Consider the following 16,440-nt stretch of genomic DNA (forward strand, 5'->3'; position numbering starts at 1 on the left):
TCCCCTGTCTTCGCCTCTCCAAAAATTACTGATCTATATGCCCGGGTTGACCCATAGACCAAAAAAGCTAGCCATAGAATTCCATAATTTTCATAAATTAATTCTAAGAAAAAATAGTAATCATGCAAATTTCATACATTTTGCTAAATTGGTGTCACCGAAATTTCGAAGAATTTTTTTTTCTTGTTTTGGCATAAAATTCGGTGTATTGTACCAAAAAAAGAAAGTTTTTTTTTGTCAAAAAGTGCTAATCATACAATTTCCTTATTGGAAAAAGTATGTTTAGCACTTTTATGATGGCGGCAACAAAAAATTTTTCCAAGTAATTTTGAAATTGCATGCAAAACTTAAAAAAATTTTTGTGTGCATAAAGTAGTCCTGGATACACTAATATTAGATTTTTTCCCTTTTTGCTTTTTAAGTTTTTCAAAAACGCTAAAAACTCCTATTTTGTTTTGTATGGCAAGTTTATGCATGCCTTGATCAATGTCTGGTAGTTAAAAAATTGAAATTTTGAAAGTAATCACTGTTGACAATTTTTTCTTCATGTTAATTGTATAAAACAGAATTAATCCATTTCCAATGCGTTTTTAATGCAAGACGGGCAAGCCTTTAGTTAGTCTACTTTGAGTAACCAAGGTAATTTCACTTGTGTTCGGTTACGAATACAATCAAAAAAATTTGATAAATTAAAATGAAAAAAAAAATCATTTTTTTGGTGGATCTACTTAACAGTCCCCCTCCCACTGTATCTACTAAAAAATCTCCGCCTCTGTAAATAAAAACAGTAAAATTGCACTAGAGCGTTGTATGTAAATTCGAGTCTTGCTGCATCCTGATTGGTCGAAAATCCGCTGCAAGTAATCTACTTAACAACCTCCCGCCCCCCTTTCTTGAATGAGGGGGGAGATTGTTAAGTAGATCCTTTTTGGTTCATGGAAAAATGCTAGTCATACAATTTCCAGATAAGAAAAATCACTAATCATAGATCTTTCATGCAATTTTCTGTTTTTATGGAATTGCATGAAAAGTGTATGATTAACATTTTTCCATATAGGAAAACTGTACGATTAGCACTTTTGGTCAAACTTTTTCAAAACTTTGATCTGAAATAGTGGACTTGAAACTTTTGCATTGTGAGAAAAAATAGCAATGAATTTGAACTTATTTTGTTCAGAAAGGTCTGGAAATCGTAAATCGAACTGAGACCCATTGAGTTAAGATGCCAAGTCTGACTTTTTTATACTAACTGGCAATAATTGATGCTATTTTTAAAATACTTCGGTCTGTCGACCAAAAAAGTTCATTGAGTTCAGCACAAAATCGAATTAAGGCTGAATTAGAAATTCCAGAATGGCAAAGTTTATGAAGTCTGTTTGTCTCAAGTTTATCGCCACGTGATTTTCAGCGAAAATTTCCATGGTTTCATGTGGTTTTCAAGGAGCTAATAAAAATTAATTATAGTAACATCTTTTGGATTCAAATAACAACATATATTTGGAATTTAACTTATTAATATTAGGCTTTTATTATTTATTAATGACATTTATTACTCCCTTTGCATTCGGTAACTTTAAAGCGCTCAAAACGTCAACTTTCATTTCAGAAGAACAAAGAATAATAATTATTCAGTCTTACACGATTGCACAATAGTATTCTGTTGACTGCTTTTACCGACAAAAAGGTACGAATTTAAAAGTCTTTTCAGTTTGCTGAGGTAAAAGTCTTTTCAGTTTGCTGAAGCGTCCGGAGACCCCTCCCCCCTAAATCCGCCCCTGTTTGGCACGGTTGGTTTAACGTGCGTGAATTTTGTGTGTGTCGATCATCTGGTGGTAAGCCAACAAGCCGAAGGGCCAGCAGACCGAAAATGAGATTACCATTCCAACAAGCCGAAAATATATATTTTCATGCAACATAGCCACAGATTTTTTACTGTTGGTATGCAATTGTTACTTAATTCTGATGTAATTTATGTAATTCTGATGTAATTTAGGCTTCAAAATTTGACGGTTTGAAGATGTGATGGCCTGTTGAATATCTGCTGGCTAATCTAGATTGTTTTGTTTAATCATTAAAGAGATAAATTGAATTTGATGAAATTCAAATTCCAAGAGATAAATTGATGTGGCGAAAAAAAGACTGTTTCCCTAAGGTCTGCGAGTTGTCTGGTTTTGCGAGTTGTTTTTTGTTGCGAGTTATCAAATTAAGTTTTTGCAATTGGGCGATAATTTTCAGGATTCAAAGCGACAAAGCAACTTGTTTTTTGTTGCGAGTTGTGTCGTATTAACCGGGCGGATTTAGGGGGGGGGGGGGGCGACCTCATTGCACTATTTTGAGATATCCTTCGGAGCCAATATATACTAAATTTGAGGGACGAGCGCGAGCCTAAAAAACGCGATTTTTGATCAGCATTTTTCAGACGGAAAATTTGGCTAAAACAGGGTCTTTTAGTGCTTTGGGAGAGCTCGGAAAATCAATTTGTCGACCAAACAAAAAGGGCGACAAGCCGCCCCCCTCTCTCGAGAAAATGCTAGATCCACCCCTGGTATTAACTATTTCAAAATCACCAAAATTATTCTTGCATTTTACTATAGTTTTCGGCATTCAACAAAGCGGACAATGCAGATTTAAGAGAAAATTTTGCGGAATGTCATATATTTTGTTCATATATTTTTCATATATATATTCATGGTCAAATTTTTAGAAAGAATTCTTTTTGTTAGGGTTAAAATCTTAAACTCTTTTTGGGATACAACCTAAAAAATGGAACGTGGTATGATATGATATGAGGGTGCCGGACATCAAGCCGACGGGACTTCAAGCCGAATTGTAAAATTAGGGACTTCAAGCCGAATAATTCCTTATAAAGTCGTGAAATATGAACAATTTGAAAAATTTTTTGAAGAATTTCTGAATTTCATTATCTTTATTCACTAGTTATTGGCGTTTGCATATAATTTAAGCCTCCAAATGATGTTCCGGAAAGTTGAAAAGTAAAACATGGTTGAAGGCATTTTTCATGTTTATAATTTATGCATTTCAAAAACCGGCTGATGTTATTAACGGATGCGAATCACAAGTGGTGCATTGTCATGAATAACGCTTACTATGGACTAAACTTGCCAAAATTTTAGAAAAGCAACATTTTGCAGATGATAAAATAGCATTTTGGGGTGCTTGTAAAGTTTTAATTTCGGCTTGAAGTCCCTTCGGCTTGAAGTCCCGTCGGCTTGTTGTCCTAGACCCATGATATGATATGATTTGATATGATATGATATGATATGGTATGATATGATATGATATGATATGACATGATATGATATGATAACGAAAAGTTATAATGTCTAGGTTATAGCCAGCTATATTTAGGCATCAAAAACAGACGAGTCAACTATTGATATACACTACAATGGCGCTATCTAAATCTCTCTTCGATGCATCAGTCAAGAGGTGTCCTGTCAAAGCAGTGCCCAACCTCCTCTCCCCCTTCCCCTCCCAGTCTCAGCAGTGCCCCCTTCGCCAAGATGATCCCAACCCTGCCAGCGGTATCAGCAGCAGCAGTAATAACATGAACACAAACAGTCCTCTCATCAAATCTCCTCGAAGAATGGGACCCTTCGGCCACTTTCATCTTGTGCTTAAGGTTTGAAAAATTTAAATTTTTTTCACCGATATATTTTTCACAAGCCCTCATTTTGCAAAAAAAAACTCGTTATCAAATACCAATTCCAGGCATGCTTAACTACTGGTTCTGTATTCCGTGATTACAGTTCAATACAACTTTCTCTGGAGTTTAATTAATCATAAATTAACAAAATAATATTTAATAAATAATTTAATTAGCAAAGAGAATGTTTTTGAATCCCCTTAACATCATGGGTACAAATATAGCCGCGATATTTATTTGCCGAAAACACATCAAAATATAATATTTTGTATAAATCATTTTCTGGCAGTCAAATACATATTAACTCATTATTGTCTTAAGAAAACAAAAAAACTATTGGACAAAAATATGATCAAACACTGCCTGTCAAAAGCATCAATGAATCTAAAAGGTCCGTTTTCAAGTGTCGGTTACACTAAATACACTCGAAAGAACTCTTCTATTGATCGGGAGGGTAATTTTTTGCTGGAATTTTCTGGAAATGCGTTGAAATGATTTCAGCCTAACTCATTCCGCGATGCATTGCAAAACATGGGAGCACTTTACGACGAGCTGGGTACAAATACGGTGGCAATTCAACCCCTTCCTTCCTTCTTGACTAGATTCATACCAGAAGCAAACAATATAATCTACACCAAAGACGAAAACTTGATTAAACACATTTTGAAAAATGAAGACAAATACCCAAGAAGAGCGGGCTACCTTAACGACAACATTCAGGCAATACAGTCAGATTTAGGTGAGGCAAATTACAATTTCTCTTTTCTTTCAAATTCCTATAATTTTACAATTCTCTAGTGTGTGTATGTGTGTGGTGTAACTATATATACTTGTGCCAAAATGGTTTGAATCCCAATATTCATAGCACTTTAGTTTTCCAAAAAAAAATTCGCAGGTGAAAGATTTGTTCGTTTCGAGCACAAAAAAAACATCAACAGAAGATTTCAGATGAAATTTTCCCGTGCATTTTAAAAAGCTCCAATCAAAATGCAAGATTGAAAAGGAAACTGAAATTTGTCTGAAGCAAAAGTTATGATTGAAGCAAAACTTAGGTTTTTCCGATTTCGAAAGAAGAGAAGAGACATTTTTTGCTTTGAGCTTAAATCGAACAAGATATTTTAAGTGTGATCTTTTTTTTCTAAAATTTGCCTTAAAAACTTCCAGCTTAGCCAATTCGAGATTTTTAACGCCAGTTTAGCCAACTTGCGATTTTTAAACCGCTTAAAAAGTTTCGTTTTTCAACGCAACTAGGCGGCGATTCAATCCTGCTGAGAAATATGGTCACCAGCAAATAAGAAGACAGCCGTCAAGAGGACAATTTTTCTTAACGGGACTTAAGACGACACTACACATTGTATTTCTGATAAACTTTAACCGCCTAAATTCGAACTGTTCATTTTACATTAATAACGCTTATTTGTCTTAATGTCTTGTCGTCTCAATGGTCTGTCGTTTTGTTTACCTAGCACCCAGAAATACAATTCCAAATTCACTTGAGGGTCTTTTAATTGGGCCTTTTTGTTCCGAATTCGTGGAGATATGAAATACATAATTGTTTCAACCGGTATCCTTCGAGTATTTTAAAATTGGTATCTTTTAATGATAAATTTTTTCAAACTTTGTATCAAATAATTTTTGCGTCGCAAATCTGACAAAGTTCGAAACTCGTTTGTCTGCTTATTTTTCATTTGGTTAATTTAGATTTTAATAGCCTTGATTTCATTGCTTACCTTGAAGTTTACGGTTTCTTAGAAATGTTTGAATACTCAATTTTAATTAACTGAGTTTAGTTTTCATCAATTGTTTTTCCTCGGTCTCTCCAACAAAAAGACGCCAATTTTGTAAACCAATTTGCTCTTGTTAATTTGTTACCAGATACAAAAAAAAATATTTTGTTTACGCCGTAGCGTCTGGGGGGATAAAATAAACAAAACAGAACAATCAACCAAAAGGTTTGCATTGTTTAAATTATTTATTAAAGTTGAACAAAAAATGTTCCATGGTAACAGGCAGTCAGAAGATTCAACGCTACGCTGTTTTGTTCATACGTTAGTAGACGCTAATTATATGAATCAGAATGAACTTTAAATATCGTGTGGGTGTAGATCTAAAGGCCATCTGAACACTCAGGGCTTTAAACTGATGCAAGCAGTCTAGTTAGCTTGTTAATGGCGTTCTCAACCATTTTTGGATGTTTATTCTGCCTGTGCCTATAAGAATGTTTTTGAAATTATATCTACGAGCAGTGTTGCCTAATTTTAGAACTCCAGAGCGTGCATGAGAGCTTCATAAACCAGTTGTTTCGCGAACACGGAAACTAAAAAAAAAACTTTATGTCTAAGAAGTATGTAAACTTCAATATACAGCAAAATTAACCTTTCCTTGATGTTCAGTTTTATCAACATTTTCTGTTTTTTTTTGTCAAAAATAATTCTACCTAATGACAAAAGGTGCAGTTTGATGTCAGTTGACTGCTTGTTTATATGCTGATTCGACAAATTTATCAAAAAGTCATCAAATCAATCCTTTTTTGATTCCGTTTTTGATTAAAACTGCGGTTTCTGTCTGATATTAGGCTTTATACTGAGTTTTTAAGTAACTTGATGCAGTTTCAGAAATTGTTATGGGTTCTTTTTCACTTGTATTTAAATTGAAAAAAGTTTAACTTTTAAATAAAAAAAAACAAGTTTCGTGCTAATGATCGTCGTCTGAAGAATCGTTAAACGCTCGTTCATTGAAAACATAAAGCCAATCAATGACGTCAGCCAACCAATGACGTAAGTGTTTGGCAAATTTTTACTCCTAATCTTCATACTTTATTGCTTAAATGTCTTCATCTATCCAAAATTTGTTTTAATGAGATATAAGCTTTTTTTAATGATACATGTTCTTTCATGTTTGTTTTTGTTATCAACCCCTTTCGCAGTTTTTTTAAGTTCTCATTAGTTTTTCCCCAAAAAAATGTTTTAAAGCTCCAAAATAGTTTATTCACTGATTTTTTTGTTTTTTTTTGATGCTGTTTAGGCATAAGAACTGATTGATGAACAAAATATTTTATTCACGGGTTTATTGGAATGAAAAAGTTTATTCACTGATTTATTAGTTGTTTGATGCTTTTTAAGCATAGGAACAGATAAAGGAACGAAAAAAGTTTATTCACAGTTTTTATTGTACGTAACGAAAGTAACTCTTCCCATTTCGTAATGAAAGTAACGGAATATTTGTGCTCCGGTTGGTTTTTCATCGGACAAATGTCGAAATTAAATAAGACAAATGTCGAAAACGTTTTTAAATAAAAATTTTTGACGAATTTTTTTTTAATTGCCTGAAAAGTATTGTTGTCCTAAGCTCAAATAAAAAAAAACTTTTTACCAGTGATAAGGTAAAAAAAATTACGAGGGTTTAAAGATTGCCATTATGGCCAATTTGGGACAATTAACGCGCGAGCGGCAATTTAATCCCTCAAAAATGTTTTTCCAAATTGGTTGAAGCCGGCTATTTGTCATAGCTCCTTCGTCTAGAGCAAAAACGGTCACTTTGTAATTAATATGGCGAGTGGAAGGATGATTTTAAAAAAAGCTCAACAATTTTGTATATATTTTCTTCATTTTTTTGAAAAAAATTTTCAACTTTCTTAAAGCAAACACGGCTTCATAGACATCGGAAGTTAGACGGAACATTCAGGGTTTTCCCCTGATACGAGCAGTCTTGTTTGTTGTTATGTGATGCTGTTAAGGAACAGGAACAGATTAAGGCACAAAATAGTTTATTCATGGATTTATTGAAACGAAAAAATTATTCACTGATTTATTACTTCCTTTTTTAGTTGTTTTGTGATGTTGTTTAGGCATAGGAACAGATTAAGGAACAAAAACTTCGTTTGTTACTTCGTTTGTTACTGTTAAGGAAAGGTCTTCGTTTGTTACTTTTTTCAAAAAAAAAAATGTTTTAAGGCTCCAAAATAGTTCATTCGCGGATTTAGTGGAACAAAAAAGTTCATTCACTGATTTTTTGTTCCGACTTTTGAAGAAAATGCGGAATATTTAAGCTTGGTATGGTTTTTTTATCATAGTCCATTCTTTCAAATTCAATTTTGAAATTTTTTTTCAAACGTTGTCATAATGCAATGAAATTTGGCGCAGTAAACAAATCGACAACTGTGAACAGATTTGTTCTTCAAACTTTACAGCGTAACATCACTCATTTAGCCGTAATAACACGTAAAACAAACATAAAACTCGGTATTTTGAAAAGGGGAAACTGGAAAAGCGCCCGGATTTTTTTATACCATCTGAGAAATATTGTGATTTTCAAAGCTCAAATTTAAAGAAAAAATACAGTTGTAATCATTTTTCGTAAGTTTCGGGGCTTGAAAACTGCAAGGTAGAACATTTTGGGATAATTGAGGTGCAATATAATGCGTATTTAAAACACGCGTAAGAAGCGAATTAATGCGTTCCGAATTGAATTGAGGCCAGCATTTCAAACCTGTTATCACAATTCGAGATGCTAAACACACCCTTAGTACTTTACATAGCAAGTGGGGATATAGAAGGAAGAAAAAACGAAGAAAAAAAATATTTCGCCGTAAGTGCAGTCAAAACATTCAGGGCTTCGCCCTGGTATACGGGCAGTCTTGCTAGTTGTTGTTTGATTCCTTTTAGGTATAGAAACATATGAAGGAACAAAAACAGTTTACTAGATTACGGATTTACTAGACTGAAAATGTTTGCTTACTGATTTATTAGTTGTTTTGTGATGTTTTTTAGGCATAGGAACAGATCTGTTCAGCACAGATGGGCCAGAGTGGCATGCACACCGGAAACTGGTGCAGAAACACCTGTTGAGTCCAGAAGAGGTCAAACAATTCACACACACTGTCACTCAAGTGGCCCGAGACTACGTTCAACTCATACATCAAATCACGTAAGTGCACTTAGCGGAGAACCAGTAGTGGATTTAGTGGGAGAGTTCCTATTTTTGTTCCTGGATGTGATCCTACGCCCCCTTCCTCAGGGATTTGGCCCCCTGTTGACCCAAAGGGTCCCCCCTTTGTACTATTTTGGGATATCCATTTTTGGCTGACAAACCCAAAAATTTTTCTAAAGGCAAATATTTACTAATTTTGAAGTGGAAGAACGCGCAAAAAGCCTTGCAAAAAGTGCCTAAAAACACCTTTTTTTGGCTCGTTTTAAATATTTGATCACAACAGGGTCTTTTTAGTGCCTTTTGGGAGATTTGGGAGAGCTCGGAAACTTAATTTACTCAATTAAAGGTGCCAGCGGTAGAAAAATTTTTGGCTAATTTTTTCATGTCGCGGCTAATTTTTCACGAATAATTTCCAGATAATTGAGACCGAGATACGATTTTTCCAGACTTTGTACGCGAATATAAATCCCTGTCCAGGCTAAGGATCAACACTGAAGTTTTAAGCGCAGAGATTATCGAAGCGCAGCAAGCCTGAACAATTTTTCAAAAAAAAACTGAGACTTGAGTGTTTGTTTTTGTGGTAATTTCATATGAGGTACTTCAGGAGTAAAAACGAGGGGTTTATGGACGACCTGAAATTCCGTAACACCTGCTTCACTTTCGAAAGCACTGTGGCTCTTCTGTACGGAGTGAGAAATGGAACAGTAACTCAGGACTCAATTAACGACCACAAGTTCCACAATTACGCTAACAGTTTCGTCAAGCTATTCGGTCGGTCTAAATTCTGTCTGCTATTTGCCCTTATTTTTATATCCTTGCCTCCTGTTTAGAAAAAGGACATGTTGATTTAGATTTTTTTATACACACTGACTGGGAAAAAAGCAAAAGCGAACAACATAATCAATAAGTTCTAGAAAAACAATCATATTTACCCAAAATATAAGCACGAACCTCGATTTCAGTTTGGGTTTAGGTACGAACCAACCAATCGCCATATTAGTATTGCCACAAAACCGTAGCTAAACTAAAAGGTTAAAACTGCAATTTGTTCCTACTAGCGTTGAGAAAACAAAAAATAATAGAACTTAGGGGTCACACAAAAATTGTTTTGGCCTATAATGATATCTGGCGACTTATATAACAAAATTTTGACCATTTTTTTGCTAACTTGTCGTTTTTGATCATTGTAGAGACGTTCCAGCCACTCAGCTTCTGCCCTGTACACCTGATGAAGAGTGTTGGGAGGTTGTTCTGGTATAACGAGGCGAAGAGACTCTACGACAACACATTAGTGCAGTCGCGACAGTTCGCCGAGAGCGCCATGCAAGCCTCGGCCGACTCGAAATGTGTCTGGGCGAAAGTACTTAAAAGTGGTGAGCTATTCTGAAAATTAGAATCAATTTTTTCTTAAAAAGCCGTTGATAATTAAACTAAATCTTACAAAAAAAATTGGGGTTCTCAGAAAAAGTACAACACAATGTCAAAAACAATCAAGATTTTTCTTCCAGATTGCTATATTCAGTCCCACCACCGGGAGAGCTCAGAAATTTGGGAGAGCTCAGAAAGGCAATTTGGTCGACCTAAAAAAAGGTCCTCCCTCCAAAAAAATTTAGGTCAACAAATAATCCAAACGAGATCCAAAATGAAATATTTTTTAATGAAAAAAACATTACAAGTGGGAATATCAAACCCTCTCGAAAAGTCTAATTAACTTGTGTCTAAGCTGGAATACTCATGCAATCACAATGCAATAAATTAATGTCAGAGCTCAGCAATTTCCGTTCGAATTGAGTAAACAATCACATCTTTCCATTATGTCAGGGCAAAACAATGCCAATCAAAGCCTCCCACAGCAAAAGATCCCAAGCCAAAAGATCCCTTGTAGCAACATCGCTCATGCCTTAATACCCCATGCTAATTAAAAAGACCCCACATATCTTACCGGCTGAATCTTAAGAATGGGATATTTTTTCATGTAATGTTATTTTGGATTGAACTTGAGGTGAACATTTCACGGGTCTATTTAGCTACTGACGCAGACGAGGAGAAGCTGAAGTGCAATCTCTCTGCAGTCCTCAGTGGGGGACTGGACACAACTGCCACCCAGTTGCTCTGGACCATGCAAGCACTGGCCGAGTTTCCGGAGGAGCAGGAGAAATTGAGTCGCCAGATAAGAGACAATCTCGGATCCGAGCCAATAGACCACGACAATGTGCACCGGGTCGGCCTAGGTACGCTTCACTAAAAGCAGAAAAAAACATACATTCGGCTTTTGTTTAACTAAAAGTAGAAAAAAACATATATTCGGCTTTTGTTTAACTAAAAGTAGAAAAAAAACATGGTCGGTTTTTGTTTAACTAAAAGTAGAAAAAAAACATATATTCGGCTTTTGTTTAACTAAAAGTAGAAAAAAAACATGGTCGGTTTTTGTTTAACTAAAAGTAGAAAAAAAACATATATTCGGCTTTTGTTTAACTAAAAGTAGAAAAAAAACATGGTCGGTTTTTGTTTAACTAAAAGTAGAAAAAAAACATGATCGGCTTTTGTTTAACTAAAAGTAGAAAAAAACATATGGTCGGCTTTTGTTTAAAATGATGGATTATCTCGAACACAGGAGTGTGCTTCGGGAAAAATACAAAAAGTATACAGAAAAAATGAAAGTTTTTAAAAATCAAGTTTTATGTTGCATTTGTTCAAGTGCTCTAATGTTTGTATGGAAACATGAACAACAAGCAAATTTCGCGTTCAAAGTTTACATGAACCTATTTGTACGGCGATCATTTTTTTGAAAAATTGTTTTGCAGTTGAGCGAATTGTTTAATTCAGTCAATCCTATGATTGTTTTTTCCTCGTGAAAACTTTCACATTTTAAAGATCTTTAAACGGTTTGACTTATTATTTTGCCTGGTTAGCTAAGCTCCGATTTCTGCTAGCAGCTATTTCTGCTAACTGCTGTTTCTGCTAACTGCTATTCCTGCTAGCAACTGTTTCTGCTAACTGCTATTTCTGTTAAAATCTCTGTTGAGACAGTTCTGGACGGAATGAAAAAAGACAGTAATATTTTTAGAAAATTTCTAGACAAAATATTCACTCAAGTAACCACATGAAGATTTCAAGAGAGCCAACACGTTACTTTCTAAGCGAATCTTCAACAGCAGTTGGTATTTGAACAGACGACCAGTAAAAGAAGATTTAGCGAGATGGCCCGGTGGGTTTGTTCCCCCCCCCCCCCCCTCAGGGAAACAACCCCCTCAATGACACCTTCATTTTGGTCAACCAAACCTAAAATTTTTGATAAAGCGCTTAAAGCGTGAATGTACACCAAAATGAAGGGAGGAGCGCGCACTAGAAAAATCGCTATTTTTTCCAAAAATGGCCCTAAACATTATTTCGGGGCTCTTTCTGGGGCTTCTCAGAATAAAACTTTGTCGACCTAAAAATATATTTTTTGAAAACTCGACTCCAGTTTTCTTGAAAAATCTTAATAATTGGTTTGTTTTTAGCCCGAGCAGTAATCAAAGAGGCTCAGCGACTGTACCCACTAGTGGGCTTCTTTCCTCGCCAGCCATACACAGATGTGAACTACTCTGACTCGGAGACAGGCCACTCGGCCACAATCCCCGCCGGATCCCTCATCTTAATCGACAACTTCAACTACAGCCGAGACGAGAAATACTTCCCCGAGCCGCTAGTTTTCAGGTACTGATCAGGATATAGCAGGGATATTATTGAACAAGCCCCTCCTCTTCGCGTCTTTTCCCATGAAGGGATCAATCACTAGGCTGATTTTTCATTTCTTGTATCCTGAGCACTAAAATTTTTCAAATTCACTTTTTTACACTCAGTGTGTATATGAAAAATTTTTGGTTTAAGTTTGAAAAGAAGCTTCGAAGTGAAATGATTTCAGACCTGAGCGGTGGATGAGAGAGGACGACAGCGAACACTTCAACAAAGACCGCATGTTCCTCGCGTTCGGATCCGGACCACGCTCGTGTATCGGGAGGCGAATCTCCGAACTAGAAATGCGAATTTTCATCATTGAACTCATTCGGAACTTCAGGCTGGATTTAGAAGGGGATGCCGCATCCCCGATCTACAGTGGCATTGTGATTCCAGACAAAACGCCCAAAATCAGATTCACGCCTCGAAATTAAGCTAACAAAACTGAAATGTGCAATCAGTAATACCAAATCGCAATTCTAAATTACCAAACCGCAATTAAACGTGAACTTCGACGTTGAAATGTATTTTATCCTTATGTGCTTCTATGTTAATTCCATGCTGAAATTTTGTAGTGCAAATTTCCTGCAATTGTAAAAATTGAAAGTTTCAGTGCATTGTAAACTGATCTCGTTCTGTTCTTGAATCAAAAAGATAAAATCATCTCCAGTTTTTTTCATCTCGCCCTAAACGCTTCACTAAGAAAACTCGTTTTTTAGCACTCAAAGTTTTTCGTTCAGGATAAATTTGGCTCTTTGGTGACAAAACTAAAGTGAATTTTTCAAATTTCTACAAAATTTCTACAAAGTTCAAATTTCTATAAAATTTTTGGCTTTCATTGTTCAGTAGAGCGAGAAAAAACGGCTATTTTCAGTCACCTCTTGCATGGCTAAAACATGCTATTGAGTCTAGTATGTGGGGAATCCTCTTACTTTCAGAGGCGGATTTATAAAGGTTTGTTATGCAGGTTTTGAAAACAGCCTGACCGGTAAAAAAATTGATCCAAATATTGCGTTACTATTAGCGAAAATTATCAATTTGAGTTTGGCGTTAGTTTTGAGCAAAAAGATCAGAGACCAGGCGGTGCAAAAGTAAATGCCAGCCCGCACTGACAGAAATGGTTTCCTGTTGATTTAAATTGATTTTAAATCGATTTTAAATCGATCGAAATCGATTAACCATGTACATTTTACGAACTTAAATGGATACTAAATCTATTTAAATCGACCTTTTTGAAAATTTTAAATCGATTTAATTGTCTGAAAAATCGATTTAAATTGATTTCGATGGATTTTCGGACACATTAAAAATCGATTTTTTTTTGCTATCAAAGCAAACCCCGCACTGACAAAAATGGATTAGGATCGATTTTAGTATGAAAAAAGTACGTTGATTAAATTTAGATCGATTTTAGTATGAAAAAAGTACGTTGATTAATTTTAGATCGATTTTAGTTTGGAAAAAATGTGAAGATAAAACAAAAAAGATGAAAATTGATTTGGATCGATTTAAAATTGATTTAAATTGATCTTAAATCACAGCTAAAAAAATGATCCGAATCGATTTTAAATCAATTTAAATGCATTTTTTCCAGTCTGTTTTTGTTTATGATTTTAAGGGGATTAAAACGGATTTAAATCGGTTTAAATCGATTGTTTTTATTTGAGATTTATCAGTTTCGAAATTTGAATGCATTTATTCATTGCCTATCATTTTTCATTTTACATCCATAGCGTATTGTAGCATAAAAAAGACCGAAAAAAACCAAAATATCGATAAAATTCTTTGATTTTCTTGCATATTTTGAGTTCAAAAACTGATATATATTGACCCTTTTCTTGATTCGTTTTATAAGTTTTGCCCAAAATCTGATACATTATCATATCTTTCTATGATATAATTGCATACAAACGAGATCAAATTTTAATTTATTCTGACCTTTTTCTGGTTTGTTACATAGGACTTTGCAAAATCTGTCTTACAACAATTTTCTATAATTTCATTGCCTTTTTTCGTGCTTGAACTGATTTATGTGGATAATTTTATTGAATTCTATAACATCTGGCACGAGTGTTAACATTAAAAATCGAGAATAAAAATTTCTAACAATTTTTCATAGGGTATGTTTTTTTCGCCTTGTTAGCAAAAAAAATCTATTTTAGTGTGTCGGAAAATCCATCGAAATCGATTTAAATCGATTTTTTAGACACTTAAATCGATTTAAAATTTTCAAAAAGATCGATTTAAATCGATTTAAAATGGATTTAAGTGAGACTCTGATGGATTTAAGTGAGATTCGGATGGATTTGAGTGAATCGGAAAATCCATCGAAATCGATTTGAATCGATTTTTTAGACACCTAAATGGATTTAAAATTTTCAAAAAAATCGACTTAAATCGATTTAAAATCCATTTAAGCTCGTAAAATGTACATGGTTAATCGATTTGGATCGATTTAAAATCGATTTAAAATCAATTTAAATTGACCGGCAACCATTTCTGTTAGTGCAGTAAAACATGCTTTTTAGAAAAGTAATTGAAATATTTTTTTCTTGATTTTTTAAATGAAAACACACGTGTCAGATGTTTTAGAATTCAAGAAAAAAATAGAAAATGTTAATATGAACCAGATTTTGAGCTCAAAAAAATGCAACAAAAATCTAGATAATCATCATTACATATCAGATTTCTTGCATTAATATATGTAAAAAATCAAGAAAATTGTAAATCGGATCTTGGACAAAATTTTGTGTAACAAACCAGAAAAGGGTCAGGTAAAATTAAATTGAGATCTCAAAAATTATCAATTATAATTTTAGAAAATTATGAAATTAAATCAGAGTTTAAGCAAAAACTTTTGAAACGAATTAAGAAAAAGGTCAATATAGATCAGTTTTTGAACTCAAAATATGTTAAAAAATCCTAGAGTTTTATCGATATTTTGGTCTTTTCATTTGGTTTTTTTTATGATACAATACGCTAAGGATGTTAAATGAAAAATGATAGTCAAGAAATAAATGCAATAAAAATTTGAAACTAATAAACCTCGAATGAAAAAATTGATTTAAATTGATTTAAATCCGTTTTAATCCCCCTAAAAATACTAACAAATTCAGAGTGGAAAAAATGCAATCAATCTTCATCTTTATTATTTAATCTTTGTACTTTTTTCATACTAAAGTCGATCTAAATTTAATCAACGTACTTTTCTCATACTAAAATCGATCTAAATTTAACCAACGTACTTTTTTCATACTAAAATCGATTTTCTATTGAGACAAGCAACGTAGACCCACACTGAGAATATGTTTTTGGGTTATGAATGTTGATAGACGACCAGCACGAACTCAATGTCACATCCCGGTGGCAAATGGACCCCAGTGGTGAGTACTTCATCCAGTATGGCCTGAATTGTAGTCAGTGGTTTGTTCAGGGTGAAACCACTCACCACTCACTCAAAAATTAAACCCGAAAAAAAAGTTTTGAGCCGGAACAAATTTTTCCTAAAAAAACAAAAAGATCATCATGACTTATATAAGGGTCCGAACTACATCCTTGATGACGAAAATTTTTTTGAAGAAGCCTTTTAAAGAGCTCAAAAAAATTCTGCTGTTAAAATTTTTAAAAAATCTGTAGGAGAGAATTTGTTTTGTGAGCTAGCCAAAAAACGTCATTTTAGAATTGTGAAACACAAAATTTTTCTTAAAAACCACAATCAAATAATTAGGCAACTTTTGGAAGTTTTTCTTTTTTAGAGCGTTGTTGATCTAATTATAAAATTAATTTACTTGATAGTTCGACCGTAATTTTCATTAGCTTCGAAAAGACAGAATGACCCATTTTGGGGTAAATTTGGGTTCGAGTTTAGCAGAACAAGTTTCACCATAATAACTTTTGTTAAGTTCAAAGCAACTAGTGTTCTCTTCAATTTTTGTCTAAATCACATCAACTTTGGAAAAACGAATTTGAAGTGTCAATCTTGGTCTGGATTAAATCATTACTGTACGTTTGTCGACTCTTAAAACTGATCGATCCAATATCTGAAGACAAAGCAGTCGGGCTGATGCGTGTTTCGAACTTGCCAGAGCCGAGGTTATATTTATTCAAACTCAGCTTTTTTCCGT

At 34.2% G+C, this 16,440-nt stretch overlaps 1 protein-coding gene across 1 annotated transcript; it reads left to right on the forward strand.

The window, feature by feature from the left end:
• Positions 1-1,558: 1,558 nt before the first annotated feature.
• LOC134854132 (cholesterol side-chain cleavage enzyme, mitochondrial-like) lies at positions 1,559-12,975 on the forward strand. Its single transcript, XM_063870254.1, has 9 exons — positions 1,559-1,684; positions 3,370-3,643; positions 4,169-4,406; positions 8,437-8,593; positions 9,201-9,367; positions 9,787-9,969; positions 10,624-10,827; positions 12,100-12,295; positions 12,504-12,975. Exons 2-9 carry the CDS (start codon positions 3,410-3,412, stop codon positions 12,748-12,750), a joined length of 1,626 nt encoding a protein of 541 aa, XP_063726324.1. The 5' UTR covers positions 1,559-1,684; positions 3,370-3,409; the 3' UTR covers positions 12,751-12,975.
• The last annotated feature ends 3,465 nt before the right edge of the window (positions 12,976-16,440 follow it).

The sequence above is a fragment of the Symsagittifera roscoffensis genome, chromosome 9 (genome assembly GCF_963678635.1).
Source record: "Symsagittifera roscoffensis chromosome 9, txSymRosc1.1, whole genome shotgun sequence".
In the NCBI taxonomy this organism is placed as follows: domain Eukaryota; kingdom Metazoa; phylum Xenacoelomorpha; order Acoela; family Convolutidae; genus Symsagittifera; species Symsagittifera roscoffensis.

Coding starts and splice junctions, on each gene's coding strand:
- LOC134854132 (XM_063870254.1), top strand. CDS start 3,410: ATGGCGCTATCTAAATCTCTCTTCGATGCATCAGTCAAGAGGTGTCCT. Junction 8,594..9,200: donor CAACTCATACATCAAATCAC/GTAAGTGCACTT, acceptor GAGGTACTTCAG/GAGTAAAAACGAGGGGTTTA. Junction 12,296..12,503: donor CCCGAGCCGCTAGTTTTCAG/GTACTGATCAGG, acceptor AAATGATTTCAG/ACCTGAGCGGTGGATGAGAG.